Genomic DNA, 19807 nt, shown 5'->3' on the forward strand with positions numbered 1-19807 from the left:
GGGGATGCAAATGATAACAAGCCAATTTTTTTACAAGACAGTTACTCAGTTAACATTTTAGAAAGTACAAGTATTAGTACAGAAATTATACAAGTAGAAGCCAGAGACAAAGACCTTGGGTCCAACGGTGAAGTGACTTACTCAGTTCTGACAGACACCCAGCAGTTTGCCATCAACAGTTCTACGGGAGTGGTGTATGTGGCTGATCAACTAGATCGGGAAACAAAAGCAAATTACACCCTAAAAATTGAAGCTAGGGATAAAGCAGAGAGCGGTCATCAGCAGTTTTCTGTTGTGCCTCTGAAGGTGTTTTTGGATGATGTCAATGATTGTTCTCCAGCCTTCATCCCATCCAGTTACAATGTGAAGGTGCTTGAGGACCTGCCAGTTGGCACTGTCATAGCTTGGTTGGAAACCCATGATCCAGATCTTGGCTTGGGAGGTCAGGTCCGATACTCTCTGGTGAATGATTACAATGGGCGTTTTGAGATAGACAAAGCCAGTGGTGCTATCCGTTTGAGTAAAGAGCTGGATTATGAAAAGCAGCAGTTCTACAACCTGACTGTGCGCGCCAAGGATAAGGGACGCCCAGTTTCTCTCTCTTCTGTTTCTTTTGTGGAAGTGGAAGTGGTGGATGTTAATGAAAATCTCTATGCTCCTTATTTTCCTGACTTTGCTGTCATTGGATCTGTAAAGGAAAACTCCCGCATTGGTACAAGTGTTTTGCAAGTTGTTGCTCGAGATGAGGACTCTGGAAGGGATGGGGAGATCCAGTATTCCATCAGAGATGGCAGTGGACTGGGGAGATTCAGCATAGATGAAGAGACTGGTGAGTTTTGTTTCTAATGTCATTTTCCTTCTATGGAGATTTTTGCAAAAGGAAAGCTTAAGCATAATTATTTTCTACTCAGAACAAGAGATTCATGTCTTCTTAACAGGAAAGATAAAGTTATAAATAAGAATATTCCGGGCACAGCAATGACATGATTTAATTATCTGCTTACATTCATCATTCTGTGGGTGTGAAATAATGGACATTGCTTTTCAGTAGCTGTGTAATGACTCCATTTAAAAAGCAGTGATAGTTCCATAAGGTCTTTTTTGCAACACGGTATTATCTATTGATCGTTCTAAGGTGCTCAGGTTACCTCAACAGAGTCACAACACTCATGAACTTGAATGCGGTGTTAAACCCAATGGAAGGAAGGAAGAGGCAAGAAATAAGACTGGCTTCACTGACTTGTTGTTGGTGAGGGTAATTTTTTATGGGACTGAGCAGACTGGAATGAGATGCCATTCTGCATCATGTACTGTACTGTAGCACATGGTCCTCGTCAGTGTAGGCATGCTTGTGTAAAGGCAGAAATACAGGGTAAGATATGCTCAGCCTGTGGTGACAGTAGCATTGACATTAAGATATTAAACTTCACTTCTACTATATCCTGTAGAAAAATGTAGGAAACACGAAATATAAAAGACCATCTGATAAAACACAGCTAACAAGCTGGCTGTTTAAATGTTTGATAGCTGTTGAGAGCAACAGTGCAGCTGTGATACTAGAAGAAGTAATATTAGAAAATTTAGTCAACAGTTTCAAAAATTATATTAAAGATGTTGACTCTGTGGGCTTACTGTGGTTTAAGCAGACTTTGTATGTGTGTCTTATTTTGCTAAAGCTCTTACTTGTGAATGTAGTATTAAAGCATAAGATTAACATGTATGTTTTGACAAATTCAAACTGTTTAATCAAATGACAACTTTCTAAACTGAACGTTATGAAAAACAGATGACATTACAAATGCAAATGGATCTTGTCTGAACATAAGCAGTGAAAAATATTTTCATTCTATTTGTGCTGTAGCCTCTGAGCTGCGACTGTGCAAAGATGATAGTCAAAGAAACATTAAAGTTAAATGTCAGAAGTCAAGAGGACACCTCGTCTAATTACCAGAAATTTTAAGAACTCACATATGCGAAGGTGCTAATAGAAGTTGCACATGCGTGGGAGATGTTATTTAGGCAGTTGAACATGAATTTCAGTTTTTGAAAATGTTGGCCTACATTATTGAGTAGCATGAAGCTCAGCAATAGGATATTGTTGCATCGGATACCGATGAGTGTGGCTCTTCTCAGCGAACCTGGCCTATCCCGGCTCAGGGGCCAATAACAGCACAACCAGACTCAATGTGGCATGCTGGAAAATGGCAATTTCATTGCATCCTACACTTCTACTTATAGTGTCTCTACTTTGTTACATCCTCTCTTGGGTGTCACCTACTCTTATCTACTACTGACGTGCCGGGGGAGGTTCTGTCCCGTAACATTCTGAAGGTTTCCGAACGCCTACATCTCCCCCTCCCCATGGCAGGAAAGCCTTGCCCCGTTACATCCCATATAGCTCGCAACACCTATAAGTTATAGTTTATCTGCAAACATTTCTGGATACAATTTATAAAGCAGGGTACAGAAGCTACGATTATAAGTACAGCGATTAAGGCTAAACCAAGTCCTTTAACTATGGGAATCAGCCAGGAGCCCCAGTTCCCGAACAATCCCCGCAGCCATTCTGCAAATGGGTCTTCTCGTATTGATATCTTCTCGGCATGTAACTTCAACCATTGTAGTTTCTTGTGCACGGACTCCGAATGATCGCTCAAGTTGAAACAGCACATTCCTTCAACATCCTGGCATGTCCATGTTCCTGGGCTAGTAACAAAAGCCTATAGCAGCTCTGTTTTGCAGCACTGTGTGTTGTATTCCATCCACATCCATCAGCAGTTCTATCAGTAGCTGTGAAGTCACATTGGCTTGCTTTACCGACCAGCATGCTAATCGTTCGATCTCCTTTAATGCCTGTGCTGTTCTGATAGGGGCTATTACGGAGGCAAAAATACGCACCGTAGCGCCCCATAACCGGACCTCGTCCCCACAGTCCTCGGTCAGGTGCCGTATCGATCTTTTGTGCTTACCCCCCACATTCGAATTCGATATTTTAACCACTTTGAGAGATTCGGGGTCAAGATGGTAAGTCTCCCCAGATAACACGGTCCCCCAACCGCTCTGCGGGGAATTCCTTGCCAAGCCCGATCTCCACATATCAGGAACACCCCTGGGGGTAGTGCCTTACTGTCGTTCACCCATAGTGTCTCCCCCCACCTACGAGACTCTCCCAATTGGTAGGGGTACCCCCATCCGTATTATTCCCATTGTCGGGTAATGTTACAACAGCATTCCGAGTTTGCCACTTTGCATACTCTACTGCAGGGGCCGCAGGCGGTGCACTTATACAAGATGTTGTTTGTATAATTTGTGGTGTAGTTGTTAGAGTTGGGGAAGCCTACTTTTGTTCAATTCCAAGTGTACCCACAATATGGCCCTTGCCAAGAAAATGTTTTCACATCTCTTGGGTTGACGACCCTTAGCGACCGATAGGGGCTATCCTCCCCAAGGAGGTGCACTTAATCGTGGGGTTCGATAGTTGTCCGTCTACCCCAAACCCTGCGAACCCAACACATGTTTCCTGATACTTGAACTGGGTGCCATTGCTCACCCCTTCAGACCCCAATAGTTGCAACTCCGGAGGGGTCCAAGGGAGCGTCATGTTAAGGGACTGAATAAGGCACTGGGACATGCTAGCCTCCGAGTAGTAGAATTTCTTGCAGTATGTAAGATTGGTAACATATTTCTCAAATATCTTGGAGTCCCGAGAATAATTGAGCGGGATTCCAATTAGGCAAGTTCTGAAGGGTGAGGCTGCAGACTGTAAGGCTAAACAGAAATCCTGCCTTCCTGTTTGGTTAGCCCAAGTTATCCAAACATTCATGGGTTGCTGAATCAGGTGGACCGCCTCTCTTTTCTTTATCGACATTATCAAAAGAATGAGACCAAACCATGTACGTTTGTGAATGGGCTTTCTCGGAGGTATCAGCGGTTGTTTTTCCCGCAACCCCTTCCCCAATAGCTTCCGCCAAGCGGGAGACTCCCTTTGAGTCGAGGGGCACCCATTGAGGGCCCTCCTCCCCTACTATCGCTGGGAAGGCTGAGGGGTCCGGGACATCTCCTCCCTCTAGCAGTGCCTCCCTTATCGCTGACCAGTCAGATGTTGGCCTGCCCCTTAGCTGTGAGCCGCTCTTTGTTGCTGAGCCGCTCACCATTGGTGGTGCCAACGGAGGCACCTGTGGGCTGTTGTTATCACTGTTCCCCCCCCAATTCATGTTACTTAGAGAAGGATACAATGACTGGCGAGGATATGGAGGGGGGAATTCTCCCCCCTCTGTCTTGTTAGAACCGGTTTCACAAGGTGTTATTGCTGTGGCACAATTTGCAGCCTCCTGTTGTTTGTTCTCGCTCATCTCAGGTGCGGCTGAGCCACCGGGGGCCATCTTTTCGGTATTCGGGCACCTGCAATGAGAGCCTCCCGCATCCTCAACCCCCCCCACAGGGTCCGTGTACATTCCTTACACGCTGCGAACCACCCCCGATAGATTCCCTTCTTCTTTTGCAGCCTTAAGGGCACCGAGCACGATGCCCCATGTCTTAAGCTCTGCGGCCTTCTGATCATTCATTGTGCGTTGACAAAGTGTGGCAGTAAAGGAGTCCCATTGATCTGGGATCAAAAGATCGTGCCGGGAGGCTAACTCCCCCTCCTTCTCTAAAAGTGAGAGGACTGCAGAGATATCCTTCTTAGAAGGAACAGTCTTGCTACAATATTCCTTGCAAAGATGAAGGAATACCTTAATTACGGATTCCATGGGGAACGTCAGCGACCTGCTGCCTCTTCAGGGTACCACCACCGACAGGCACACTGTCCGAGCCCAACCACCGACCGTATCACATCAGGGTCACCATTTGTTGCATCGGATACCGATGAGTGTGGCTCTTCTCAGCGAACCTGGCCTATCCCGGCTCAGGGGCCAATAACAGCACAACCAGACTCAATGTGGCATGCTGGAAAATGGCGATTTCATTCCATCCTACACTTCTACTTGTAGTATCTCTACTTTGTTACCGCCTCTCTTGGGTGTCACCTACTCTTATCTACTACTGATGTGCCGGGGGAGATTCTGTCCCGTAACATTCCGAAGTTTTCCGAACGCCTACAGGATATTGGTCTGAAAATAGCTTTGTTCTGAAAATCCCAGGATTCAACATTTGTTGAAGTGAAAAGGATTGTTAGAAAATAGGCTTCCAGGAATATACGTTAGCATGTATTGTTCATTAATAAATTAACCTGAGTTATTTTATTAGCAAGGCGATACCCAGAACTGAGTTAGAGCCCCTGTTCACTAAAACATGAATTACATGTTGAGATGACAGAAATAGGGTTAGTTTATTCCTGGAATTGAAATCATAGAATCATAGGTTGGAAAAGACCTCCAAGGTCATCCAGAGCAACCTCCATCTGTCACCAATATTTCCCACTAAACCATGTCCCTCAGTACAACATCTAAACGTTTCTTGAACATCTCCAGTGTCAGTGACTCCATCACCTCCCTGGGCAGCCTGTTCTAGTGCCTGACCACTGTTTCTGAGAAGAAATTTTTCCTAACGTCCAACTTGGATCTCCCATGGCACAACTTGAGGCAATTCACTATAATCCTATCACTAGTTACCTAGGGGAGAGCAGGCCGACCCCCACCTCACCATAACCTCCCTTCAGGTAGAAATCTGGTTTGTGAAAATAAAAAGCAAAAAACAAGCAAACAAAAATGCAAAAAAAATCTCAACATAAAAGACCTTTATATCTTGCAAATCCTTGTTTTTCATGAGTATTTTCATGAAAAAGAGCAAACCCCATCAGCTACGCCGTCTCAGCCATTCCAGAAGGTATTCCATTCCACAATAGTTCACAGTTCTCTTTTGGATCCTTTTTGTATCTGTTTTTCCCCAATTGTTCAATGTATCTTAAGCCATCTTGAAAGCAACTCAAAGAACACTTGCATGCATGACTGCAGCTTGGGTGCGTGGGAGCAAGTTTTGGGGATTCAGGAGCTACTCCAAGTTATGCTTTTGTAACTTGAGAGCAGAATTTGACCTGCTGTGTCAAACAGGACAAAACATTAACATTCTGCTCCTAAACTGGTGGCAACTTAAATGCTGCTGAGTGATGAATCAGCTTCCTAGATGTAGAAAAGAGCTCAAGTCACATATTGAATTAATTTGCAAAGAGATAGCTGTTTATTTACTTTCAGTGCAGTTAATTTGTCACTTTAAAACTGACCGACTCTATTGGTTTATGCACCGCCTCTTGAAATTCGTGAAGGTAAGCAGGAGCATGAAGTACAACAAATCAATATTTTTGGCTAGTGCCTTAATGAAAAGAAGACTGCAGTATCCATTATAATCATTAAGATATAAACTGGGCCAAATTCATCCTGAAATGCGAGCAGGCTGGACTCCAAGCAAGTCTGTGCTTTCAGCAGAATTCTGCTCGAATGCATTATTTTTATTCTTCTGCAATATTCCAGCATAGTGGTGTCAGCTGTGCCTGTATTCCCTGGGGTGTGCTGATACCCAGAGAAGCTGTGGGGGAGCCTGAAGACGAATGAATTTTACTGCATGGTGGATCCTCACCAAGCCATGCTGCCATGTGCTTTTTGGCAGGATGGATTTGTTCTTGATCCTTTCTAGATGGATACAGTACATTTAACTCCAGCTGAGTTTGACTTGGCTGCTGGGGCAGGTACTTCTATTAGTATTTCTACTTTCAGGTCTGAGCCTGTGGTTCATGGTGAGCAGGCTTGAGATTAGCCCACATAGAACCACAGAACCATAGAATCACCAAGGCTGGAAAATACTTCCAAGATCATCCAGTCCAACTGTCTGTAGGCCAATATGGATCATTTTGCAAAGGATACATGTGCAAATTCTGATATTGCTGCTGTTTTGTAGGATATGGGCTTCACTCACTATGGTTCTTCATCTTGTGTTGTGGAGAACCAGATTTGAGGATCGTTGCTGTTGCATTACAGCATTTGCTGTTAAATACTTCAGTTCATAAGCAAAATTTTACATTTATTTGGTCTTACAACCTCATGAGTAACTTCCTTCTTTGTTTCTCTGGATTTATTCTAATTTCCCTTACCAGGGAGTGAAGCCATTACAAATCTCTATATCAACAGAAACTCTCCATCTGTAGAAGGCAGCAATTCCTGACCTCCTCCAACTCGAACCCCAGTTTTCCACTAGTACCTTAGCCAGTAGTGGGTGATGATGATTCCTGGATTTACAAAACAGCTCATGAGTCACATCAAAAAAAGAGGGAAAAAAAAAGGCTTTTTTGGAGAAAACTCTTTATTGTTTCCTATCTCAGCAGTTTGATGCCAACCTAGGTATACAGTTCAAACTCATTGATTTTCTGTCTTGATCGGCCTATTCGTCGCCTCTCGGATAAATGTCATAAGCTTGCCATTGAAAATACCTACGCAGAGAGGTGTGTAATGTGATCTTGCCACTTTTGGATTCTCTTTTTCCTTCTGTGTTCCTTTCAGGATCTTTTTTTTTTTTTTACATCTCTTTTCTCTTGGACTCGAGATGTAATGTACATACTGAAATGTGATCATCTGCAGTCAGAGCTAGGCTTTCCTTATGGGCAACAGAGAACAGTTGACTGGAAAATATAATTTATTACATTCCAAAGTAAAAATATGAAATAAATTGGTTGAGTCATGCTCTAAAAATTCTCTGGACAGGAGCATCCCACCCTCTTTTCTGTCTATAGAAAGGAAATAAAATCTTGTTCTTTGTTCTTACTGTCAAATGTGGGTGAATAGCATAAAATCATAGAATCACCAAGGTTGGAAAAGATCTCTAAGATCATCCAGTCCAACCATTCACCTATCACCGATATTTCCCACTAAACCATGTCCCTCAGTACAACTTTTTCCATATGTATCTCATGGCTATGGAGGACCTCAAGGCTTTTCTTTGTCACTGATACCACTCCTCACTGGGTGTATTTCTCCATACTACCCACCAGCCTCCTAATTTCATTTCCTTAGAAAAGAATTGTGTAAAAATCCTCATATTTCCAGAGTGCTGTAACAGGAAATGACCAAAGATCATATAATTATAGAATTTTTGAAGTTAGAAGAGACCTTTAAAGGTCATCTGGTCTGTCCCTGCAAGGAACAGGGACACCTATAGCTCAGTCTGGTGCTTGGAACCCCATCCAGCCTGACCTTGAGTGACTCCAGAGACAGATATTTACCACCTCTCTGGACAACCTGTGCTAGTGCTTTACTCTCCTTATTGTAAAAATAAATAAATAAATACATAAATAAATTCTTGTATTCATTCTAAATTATATGTTAAAAGATGTGTTAAAGGCTTTTGGGATGGCAGCATGTTCTGAGATTTCATCCTAATGATAACTCTGATGGATACAATTTGTCTTTCAGAAGTGGTCTCTGTCAGAAATCTCTACTGCCATCTTAAATTGCTGGATTTTCTCTACTCTCATACATATACATTTGCAGTGTTAATACCACAGCAAAGTGATACGTTTTTGCTGTCTGGGAGCTTGTGGGGACTCCAGCAAATGATGGGCATTTGATGCCACCTGCCTTGGTGGAAGCCAACAGTATTTCGTCTTAGCTTAGCAGGGACTTTGACAACTACCGAGATTGCCTGACTTTTCAAGAAGTTGAGTTAGATGAGGTCATTTCTAGCCTAAATACTGACATCCTCTTTCTCATTTTTTCATGATCTGTGGTGCAGCTAAACATAATTTTGTACTCCAGCTCCACTTTTTAGTCTGGCATGTGTTTCTACTCTTTGCACAGTTGATGTAACAGTCTGGCATTAGAAGAGTTTCTATATTTACCCCTACTTTACTTCTGGTTGTACTAGCAATAGAAAGGGAATGAGCTGAGTTCTAGAGGAGCAGAGAGATGAGGCATACAGCATCTTCTACTGCTGAGTCTTCTGTAGTCTTGGCAGACTTGGCATGACAGCACCCCAGGATGCAGGTAATGACTAACTCCATTGCTTGGGCAGGAAAACTGAAGCCACTATCTTCTGCTGCCTCTTAGGAAAGCACTGTAATATCTCAAATTGTACTGAAATTTAACATGTAGGGGAAAAAATAGTGGTGTTAAAGAAACACTTCTGGGATATTTGATTGTATTGCAAAGCCGAGCCCATAACCATGGATTTAAAAAAACACTTTTGAAACTTCGTAGAGCTATTTTCTAAGATTATTCAGCAGCTTGAGCTCCCTGATTTTACTGGGACCTGAAATTTTGGCATTAGATGGCAATCATTTCCACCCTTGCACAGCCCCCATTAATAAGAAGGCAAGCTGAAGGATGACCCCGATAAATTACTATCCTTAGGTGTTTTCAGCCCTGACAAATCCAAATGAGTAAGCCAAGTCTGTCTTGCACAGCATAGAAATCTTAAAGATGATGTTAAATAGAAGTGGATTTCAAATTATTATCAATTCCATGGATTTGCATTGCCAAGCGTAGCAGTCTGATGTATTTTGAGACCTCTTAAGGTGCCTCAGGAGTGATTGAAATTCCTGACAAACTGTTGCTGGCATCCAAAAAGAAGCCAGTTGGTGTTGGAAAACCCTAATCATGGCTTCAAACGAGTAATAATGGAAACAAGAAACACTAGACTATATAGTTTACAATAAAACAGACCTGCCGGCTCTGTTACATCTGTCTGGCAGAAGGGGATAAATGTATTTCTTCAGTCTCCTTGCATATTGTTGCTGTCTTCTAAAACAGTTTTCAGTTATTGTGTGTGCAAGTTAAAGGATACTTCCATTTATTACAATCTGAGTGGTCTGATAAATATTTATGTGGGACCATTACCAGTGTTTCCTTGAAACGGAATCAAGTAAAAATGAAAATGGTTTGTGATATGCACTTCCTTTTTCCCTGACTTGTTTAGCAAAGCATGTAAGAGCTGGTGACTAAATCTGTGAAGACTCACTCATAGACTTGAACTCATTGTGGAGTTTTGAGGTATCAGTGTTACAGACGTTGTTCATTTTCCTGGTGAGTGCAGGCAAAATTAACTGCTGAGAGCAAGCATTTCTGAGCCACTTAATTAGCAGAGGCTTCTAAAAGCAGTTTTAAGAGTAACTTTAGGCTAAGAGAAGAGCCAGTGCATGCTGCTGTGTGCTGGCTCGGGAAGGGAGGGTGAGGATGCTCGCAAGATTCGTTGCAGCTGTCCCCTAGGGCTGGCACTGGTTGGTGCTGAGCCAGCTCTCCTTCATGGTTCTCTATGGGAAGGAGAATGCTGGGTTGCAACTCCAGCCAAAAGTTGATCTGTCGGCCTCTGTCTGTGTCAGGCATGAGTAAAGCATTCCTAGCAGCAGCTATTTTGGAGTCTGCTGCAATGTGTTATCATTAATCTCTGAGTTATCTCTGGCAACTTTTAATAGGGCAATCTTCCCATCATTTATGATATCCAACTTTAGGAAAGTAATTGTTAACACTTCTCTTTTTCTTTAAAATTAGTTGTGGTAAAGAAGAAAGTGGTTTTTTTTTTTTTTTTATAAATTCTTGCTTTGTGTATTTATAATTTCCCTGTCACCTGTAGCTATAAATTGGTAAAAGAACAAGGCCAGTCTTGGTTTCACTGGAGTGAATTTGTTTAAGTTTTTATTTAACAATACAAACTCTAAAATAATGCCTCAGCTTACAAAAATATTTACTTGAAAGAGTCCTTTATATCATTTTGACATATTTTGAAAGTTTCCTAAGTGAGACCAGCCATGCAGACTTGTTCCATTCAAGCTGTTCAGCCCTCTTGGCTTTCTATCCCATGAAACAGCTCATGATGTACAGCTTTCATAGCTAACTGTTATTTGCATGGTTTTTCTTCTTTGGAAAGTGTTTGGAGAAGCTCCTTTATTATTAAGGATGCTCGTGATAATAGGACACTTCTCAGTCTCTGAATAAATTAGAATCATAGAATGGTTTAGATTGGAAGGGACCTTTAGGATCATTGAGTTGCAACTCCCCTGCTGTAGGCATGGTAACTCCCTTTAGACCAATTTATTTATTAATAAAGAAATACAGTTTTTATTTCCTCCTTTACCTTCATTTGCTTACAAGAGTATTTTGTACCATTGTTTTCTGTTACTCTTTCCCTTAGCTTTTTTTACTCCGAAGTGACCCCTACATTATCCTGTGCATCACAGTCCCTTAAGTTACACCCAGGTGCTCCTGCATAAAGCCATGGGACCAAGCCACCCACTCTCCTCTTAGACATAAAATTTCATTCCTGTGTCTACTATTTGGTCTGAGCATCTGAGCACCAGCTTTATCCTGGCATCACTTCCGACCCTGATCTACCTTCACATATGAGTGATTTGTGGTAATTGAGAGAAAAAGGAAAACTTTGGGGAAGGAAAATCCATTTTAAATCTTCCAAGGCACCAGTGGAAGTCCATAGCTGTGAGAAGTGATGTCGTTGATGCAAAAGTGCATGTTTATTTGTGCTGTGGGCAATGCAAGAGTCCAGTCCTCCTGGAATGTACTGAGGAAAAGGAAAATGGATGTTAACGCAGTGTCTGAGATTACATGGAACCACTTCACAGCACTGCCTAATCCTTTTCTGAAATGTGTCCAAGAAAGAGGATTCCCTGGTGACCAATAATATCGAGGACACACTTCCCATCTGACCCGTGCAGCGGATTGTGAGGCTTTTTAGGAAACAATAAAATTGGACAGAGGTGATCAGGAATTTCTGGGACTTGTTTGGTGGCACAGAGAGATGGTAACACTGGAATGATAAAAAATCTAAGTCTGTACCTTTCTTCCCCTGCTTCAGTACATACGTAGTGTCAAGAATTTACCCTGGAAGTTGGCTTAAATTATGCTTTGTACAAAGTTGTTCTTTCTCCAAGGACTGCATATAGTGGTGAATTGGGCACTCTTCCACTTTTTATTGCTCTCACTGACTAAAAATTATATCACATTTCAAGACTTAGGTTGGCTAATTTCAGCAGTCAAGTCTTGGAACTTCTTAGGTCTTCGTCAATAAGGTAAACTTTTTTAAACAGTCCTTCCTCTGTTGGAACAACAGCTCTCTGTTTGTACATACAGGCCTACCTGAAAATGGATGAGCAGAGTTGAGCTTCTACAGCTCACAGAGCAGATTCTTTTGATTTGTAGTCTGCTGTTTAATGTAAACATCTTTATTACATTTTATACACTTATGGTGTCTTATTAACACTGAAGTGTTGCCAGTAAGAAATAACTGAGAGAAAGCCAAACTCTGTGCATGTGGGTGGGGAGCTTTCATTGCAGTTGGTTTTCATTAGGCATTTAGACTAACGAGTTTTTGTGTTTCTCAAACTTGAGTTGTCCATTGACATTGACTTGATCATTTTCTGCACGCCTCATATGAAAAAAATACTTAGTCCATTCACATGCAGTGAGCAGACCGTCACATCCTTTACTTTTTCCGTGGTTGTTTTGAGGTCACCTCTGCAGGATCCATGCTGCCGATGTTCTGCTGCATACAGGGCAGGGTGTGGGGTAGGTAGCTGCATGCTCTGTCACATGCAACCCCTAAGATTTCTTCTTGTAGAAGAAGAACTGAATGCTTTTCAGTTACTTTGATGGTATTTTCTTGTAGTTGAGCAAAATGTTCTCATGTTGCAGGTGTGATTGACAAGTTATCTGAAATGACAGACTTGAGAAATATTGGTAACCTGGTCTAGTGGGAGGTGTCCCTGCCTATAGCAGAGGGCTTGAATGTGCATGATTTTAAGGGTCCCTTCAAACCCAAATTGTTCCATGATTCTATATTCAGCTCTGGGCTGAAGAGATACAGATATTTGTGTCTAGAGATTGAGCTGGGTGGCTGCTTATTTCAGTGAAAATAACAGATTTTGGTTATCAATCTGAGCTTCCCATACAGAAAATAATCTTATTGAGAAGCACAGGTTTGTGGACACTGGAAGAGTCCCAGTCACCAGCCCAAGCCAAACAGGGGCAAAAGGAGATGTGCACAGGGCTTGGGAGGGGAGCCTGCAGCACCAGCAGCACATGGCAGTGATGCCAGATGCAGCCTGATGGGTGGCTGGTGAGAAATTGTGGTGAATTAATGAGATTTTTCAGTTAGAGCCAGAAATGTAAATTCTATCCAAGGCAAAATGTGGGTGTCTGCATGCATGTAGCCATTAACTGATGGATAATCATCCTAGCGACTGTAAGGAACAAAATTAAGCTTTCCTGCTCTAATTTATGAGAAGACTAATTATTAAGAAGTGTTTACCTTGGCCTGAAAATAATCTGAATGTATGTGGTTTTAAACAACCATCTGTTTCCACAATGTGAGGGCTAGATTGGTCCTTTTTTCACAATCGAAGTGTTCTAGGTTTTTTTTCAGCTTTATCAAAATATGCATAGCAGATTTGTTTCTGATTTGCAGATCATTGCAGTCCAAAATGACTTATGCCTATTTATTGGGCATTTTTCCTCTTACTCCATTCGAAAGTTGTGATGATCAGGTGTTCTGGAAATGTGACTCTGCACACAGATTATTAAAAATAGTTTTGCTTCTCATCACTGCTTCAGTTTATAAGGTGAGATTTTGCAAAAAAGAACAAACCAAACCCTCACTACGAATCAGTAAAATTTTTAATAACTTTTTTTTCCCCAAAAGCTTTATTTTTTTATGAGAGAATAACTATGGGCTTTAATTAAATTTACCGGGATACTTCACAGTCCCCAAATACCTTTCATCTAAAGTACACAAATTATTTTTCACATTTTAATGAAGGAAGCTCTTTGATGTACAATGTTTATGTAGTTTCCCATTTTAGTGATAGGTTGTGAGAGGCGCAGATAAGTTAATAGTTTGATTCTTTGAGGGGGGTTGGGAATGGCAGTGTAGAAATGCAACACAACAGCAGGAACTTGGGGTGTTCAGCATCTCTGTTATGGGGCAGCACTTTACCACAACGTACAGTGAGGTGGATTTTTCTGACTCCCACGGTGTCTTGCCATAGAAAACCACCCATCTGATGCTACACAGGATCCTGGAGCTGGTGTTAAAAGGAGCAGATTTTTTTGTTTCTTCTTGAGATGCACTGCAAGGACAAACTGATTTGCACTGTTACTTCTAATTGCCTCTCTTAGTGTTTGTTTTTTAACCTTGCTTAATTATCATTAGGCAGTAACTCCGAGGTGATGACAGATCGCAGTCCAAGTCCATGATTAAGGCAGTTCCCTCTGGGACCATAGCCCTACGTTTTGCTGGGAGGAAAAGCACTTATAGCTATGAGCACCAGCAGCTAGATGCAATCAGAGGACGACAGGAGCCCTGGGCACAGAGCACAGAGTGAGACCTATGGCCGGCTCAGCCATTTGCTTATGAGATCTGGAGTGTGTTTGCCTTTATCAAGAGGCCGTCATTTGAACAGTGTGTCGTTTGGCATGGGCAGCAAGCAACTCCTGATGTGCAGAGCATCCTTCTGGAGAAAGGAAAATGATCAGATGGGGAGAGAGCACCCACAGGTACATTTGGGCTTAAGGTTGGACTCAGTGATCCTTATGGGGCCCTTCCAACTAAGTATGTTTTATGACTGTGATTAGAGAGGAAATCAGGACTGTTCATGAGGATGGAAAAGAGCTGGCATTGAGCTGTGCTGTCCAAGGAGTAAATGACAAAATCTGTTTAATTGAGACCTAATGATTTTAGGACTGCTGACTTAGAATTTGCCCTTCACCATTTGTTAATTGTCAAAAAGCAGTTCTGCTTCTCGCTAAACATGGAAGGCAATATCTGAATTGCAAACTATAATGAAGCACTGGAACAGGTTGTCCAGAGAGGTTGTGGATGATCTGTACCTGGAGACAGTCAGAGTCAGGTTGGATGGGACTCTGAGCAACCAGGTTTCTCTGTTCATTGCAGGGGGGTTGGACTAGATGGCTTTTGAGGGTCCCTTCCAACTCAAGTAACTCTATGATTCTCTGATTCTAGAAAGTTTGAATTTGTTGATTCTGAAAGGCAAGTGCTGAACTGCTATACTGTTAATAGCACAGCTATTTCATGGGGATTTCCTTTTATTGCTTAATCTTTCATAATGAACATTAATCTGTCACTGGCAAAGATAAAATCCATCTCATTCTCAGAAAATCTGCTTCTCTTTGTCCATATCCACAAATTAAAACCACTCTGACACTGGTTAGAAGTTCTGTCTAGACACTGAGTGTGGCCAGAATTAACTGAGTGGTTGCAGGGAGGAGAACTGTGCTGCTCCACTCTGCCAGGTGTGATCCAGTCCACTTTGATGAGAAGGTTCATGCTTTCCTGGAGAGTCCCCACAAGTAATGGGAACCTCTGACAAGGGAGCCATGATTCCCTTTCTCTGCTCAGCTGGTTCTGGGAATCATAGAGTAACAGTTGGAAGGGCTTCATAAGGATCATTGAGTCCAACTCCTGGAAGATGCCATGGTCTGCCTTGCTCCAATTCATAGGAGAGAGAGGAGGTTCTTTTAACATCTGTATACCTGGCGTAAGATTATGAAACAACAATTCAAATGTTGGTCTGACCAGTTTAATACAAATCTTAATTAGGGAGATGGGGAAGAGGAGGACGGACACTATTATGAATTAGGTAATGGGGAAGGGAAGGAGGGTGATAGAAAAGATAGGAAAGAAGAAGCAAGGAGTCTTTATAGGAAGCAAGAAGAAGATAGTCACCATCATTGATCCAGCGTCGCTCGTAGTACAGCCATTGATCTTCAGTAGTGGTGGGTCGTCGGGCAGTGTTTTATTTACGGCAACGGTACCCATGATGATGGTGGCCCCTTTTCAATGCTTGTACAAACTTACAGCTAAATCCAAAGTGGTTGAGTCAGCTCTCCTTGGAGTGACAGCTTCTGGCTCTGGGATCTCAGCAGAAACTCCTTTTGTTCCTATCTTCTGGGTCTTGCCAGCAGATAAGAGGGAGCAGGGAGGTGCCCATCTGCATCCTGTTTTCACAGGATACGATGGTATCATTCCCCATTTTCCCATACCAAGCTGGAGCTATTTAGTCACAGGCCAGATCTTCCACCAGTAAACACTTCTGAGCACTCTCTTCCGGAGGCAAGCAGCTAAAATTGTCCACAAAGTGATGTTGATTGTCACACGGTAGCACCCATCACTTGCCTCCTCAACAAATCAGTCTTATCACAAGAAATAACTCAGGAAGCAAGCTTTGAGCCAAAAAAACAAAGAAGGATTCTCACACCACCCTGTGGCTCAAAGATTGCTTGAAATGAAGCATAAGTGACCCTCCATGGTGGTGAGGAAAAAAAATAAAGACAGCAAACAAGCAGGAGGGAAAGGAGGAGTGGGGAGGAAGTGGGTCAAATGTTACCAATTACTACAAAAGATTTCTTGGGCTTGGCTACAAATGTTGCCCTGATCTGTTGGACTTGTTCATCATCAATACAAGTGGTTAGAAAGTACATGGAGGTTACAACTCATTTTGTAAGTTGAATAAAACATGGAATCGTACAAGAAACAAACGTAAGAGTTGCATCAGCACACAAAATAGGAGACGTTCCACCCATGGGCAATTTGTTTAGCAACCTCTTCATTATCATTCAATTTTTAGACAACAATTAGAGTCATTCACTTTGCCACAGACACCAGCCGGTGACTCTTCAGGAGTGGTGACACCAATGTTACATAATGAATAAAAGTTAGAAAGTGAAAAGAGACAACCATATATTTGGCAATAACACACATTTAACAATAACCAATAATAATAAATAAATAAGTAAAACAAGTAGAACTATTTGTATCAGCTGCTTTCCCCACCCAGGAACTCCCAGTGTAAGCAAGGTCCAGACGGGAATTCTTCAGTAGAGGTTTATGAATAGCCATACAAGAGTACACTTCAGTTAATTCACCAAAAGCCTATCTAGTCCAATTTGACAATATGTGGACTTGCCATGTAATGTTTTCTAAGATGACTTAGTGTCATGAGAAGTCTCCACTTGAGCATTTCCAAAGCAATTCAAATGCTGAGAGATATAAATCCTAGCTTGGCAAGTTCAAGTATCGTTACAGTCTACAGAACTTTTCACAGGATACTGTGTGCAGGATGCATACCCCACAGTATAAACCATCATCGAGGAGTAATCCCAGAAACATGCACATCTCTTATCAAAACTTATCCACTTTCCAACAGCCATGTTTTGGATGGAACTCCTGGACTGGTGTGACACTGAAAAGCATCAGAGCAAAAGGCTTTATGATAGATTTCTTTTGTGCCCACATCTAACAGGTATTAGATGGGTCCCTTGATTCATTTCCCAGTTAGTTAGGAATTTGGAAACACTGGAGGAGTTACATGCAAATCATAATCAGTTTGATAAAAAGGGGTGAAAGAAGGTGTCAAAAGAAATGGTATCACTGTGCAGGGAGTACCAGTAAGCCAGGATGACCTGTAAAAACTCTGAACCCAGTTGTGAAATTTAACAGATCCAAGGACTGATATCAATCACCACCTACATCCACAATAACACAAAACATAACACTATTGCAACCAAAACATGTAACCAGGAGGTATATTCAGTATTCTAGAGTGATCAAATCTTCAGTATTTCTATCACAAAACACAAAGGGTTAAAATTAGCTATTAGCCTTTCTGTCAAGGTCCCACGGGAATCTTCTGTAAAATAAAACAAGACACCAACTTGTCCTTTCTGGGCTTTTTTAACGTGGTTAAAAAATGAGAGAATAATCCGGCAAGTGTTGATTTCATATTCCTTTTTTCAGGGTGTCCTTAGCCTTCCAAGGATATTTGTTGAAGGATTCCGTTAAGGTTAGGGAAACTGGGCTCAGGTTAGCTGAGTCAATCACACAGACTGGCCAGGGAGATAAGAGTGTTTCAGTCACTGGATCGTGATTCACGTGGGTAATTGGCAAGAGTGGTGAGGCCTTTGGACAGAAGGTGTTAAATTGAGGTTCTGGTTTCCTTTTATTGTGCACTTTCTAATGCATCCACCCTTCACTGCCCCCATCCCGCTCACTCGGGAGAGACGAAGACATCAGTTTTCTAATGGCTTGGATTGCCGGTCAGGTTCTCTGGGAAAGGCCCTAGGACCTGGGGTTTTGCTTTCCTCAAGATTCTTGAGTTTTTGTTCTGGTCACCAATTAACTAATTTCTCTAACCTGACTGTGGATAATCCATTCATCAGATCTTGTGGAACACCCTTTTGCCAGCCCAGTGTCCAGAGACAATTACGTTTATGATCAATATTCCGCCTACCTGTTTTTACTGACAATGAAACCCTTCCAGTCCCGCTGAGCTTTGGGCCAGGTGGCCTGAGGGCAAGACTGACCGCTGCAAGTCTTACTTCCCTTGGCTCAAATTTACTGGAGGAAGAAACCACTGACCCATATTTTCTTCCATAGTTAATTAACTCTTGGGCAACCTCCCCCCACGTCCATATGTTTCCTGACTGCAGATGGTTAGGGATTACAGTTCCTTCTAACACTGCCCAAGTTCTCTCTTCCTGAGAGATAGCCTCTATTTTTCCTTGCAGTTGTATACCTATAGATTTTAACGACTCTGGAAGCCCCCTAATTAAAGCAGTCATTCTCTCAGGATCTCAACGGGCATCATCATCAGTGATTCATGGTGTGGCTGCAGCTTTCTATCATACATCATTTGAAGACAAGCAGCCTTTTGAATACTCTCTACTAACTGATCCGTTGTTCCAGTAATGGCAAGAGGGTCTCCCCTTTCTAAAGTGTTGAGACCACCTGCCCAGCAGGTAGCCCTCTGTGTTAAGGACCAGGAAGCATGATTGTTGCCAGTAGTTAAAAATACTCCTGGTCCCCAGTAACCTTCTGCTGCCTTTTCCGTTAGCACAATTTGGTCTCTACCAATGAGACTAACCTTCCATACATACTCTGTCTCTGATTCCTTTGGAGAGCGGCTAAAATCTTTTTTCAGATTTTGCTAGTTCAGTGGCTGAGAAGGGAATTTCCTTAACTTTCATTTGAGGATCTAGATCCTCGCTTTTATTGAATGTATATTTGGTTTTTATCAAAGGATGCATATGGGGTTATGGGGTTTCTAATTTGTCTAGCTTTGCCTTCATTCCTTGTAGTTCCTCCTGAGGAGGCACACAGCGCACCATTGCTACTTGCTCTGGATTTTCTGGGTCAACAATGTTGGTCTGACCAGTTTAGTACAAGTCTTAATTAGGGAGATAGGGAAGAGGAGGACGGACACTATTATGAATTAGGGTAATGGGGAAGGGAAGGAGGGTGATAGAAAAGATAGGAAAGAAGAAGCAAGGAGTCTTTATAGGAAGCAAGCAAAAAAATAAAGAAGGATTCTCACATGGTCTCCACTGTGGTTCCTGAAGGACACATCTAAACAGAAAAAGCAGTTACTTAATAATGAACATTATTATAGTTGAAGAATCCCATTTTTGCAGCAAAGTGAAACTGTGATTTCCAGATCCCTTTAACCTGGCATGTACAAAGCTCAGCTACAAAGCTGAGGGTTGGGTTGCCTTTTTAATGGCTGTTGAAGGTCTTATGCTGGATTAACATGACTGAGACCCTGTGGGTTTGAGTGCATCCATGCAAGTAGCTATGGGGCAATAACTCTCATTGTTGAAATTCATACCAAGATAAATATAGATAATCACATTTTGTCCACATAGGAAATTTGTAGTTTATTCTGTAGATGTTGTTCAATGGAAAGTTTTTCAGATGAAAGAGTTGCGAATTTAAGCAGGTTGGATGAATAGCATGGAAATAATACCTGGTCAGAACTGCTCCTTTGTCCAGGCTTTAGTGTGGAAGTAGCAGTAGTGAATGA

The 19807-nt window shown here is 42.1% G+C and overlaps 2 protein-coding genes and 3 pseudogenes across 10 annotated transcripts in view; 1 reads left to right on the forward strand and 4 right to left on the reverse strand.

The window, feature by feature from the left end:
• LOC146545824 (protocadherin Fat 3 pseudogene) lies at window positions 1-1642 on the forward strand (annotated as a pseudogene).
• FAT3 (FAT atypical cadherin 3) overlaps window positions 1-19807 on the reverse strand; it is a 451950-nt gene that overhangs the window by 288687 nt on the left and 143456 nt on the right. The gene's annotated exons all lie outside the window — the stretch shown is intronic.
• Window positions 2409-3240, reverse strand: LOC146545825 (uncharacterized). Its single transcript, XM_085216792.1, is given in 3 exon segments — window positions 2409-2690; window positions 2693-2715; window positions 2718-3240. Coding segments are annotated over 3 exon segments (684 nt in total). The 5' UTR covers window positions 3097-3240.
• Window positions 3198-4751, reverse strand: LOC146545826 (uncharacterized; annotated as a pseudogene).
• On the reverse strand, window positions 18117-19034 carry LOC109366374 (uncharacterized; annotated as a pseudogene).

This window comes from Meleagris gallopavo, chromosome 1 (assembly GCF_905368555.1).
Source record: "Meleagris gallopavo chromosome 1, MGAL_WU_HG_1.1, whole genome shotgun sequence".
Classification (NCBI taxonomy): Eukaryota; Metazoa; Chordata; class Aves; order Galliformes; family Phasianidae; genus Meleagris; species Meleagris gallopavo.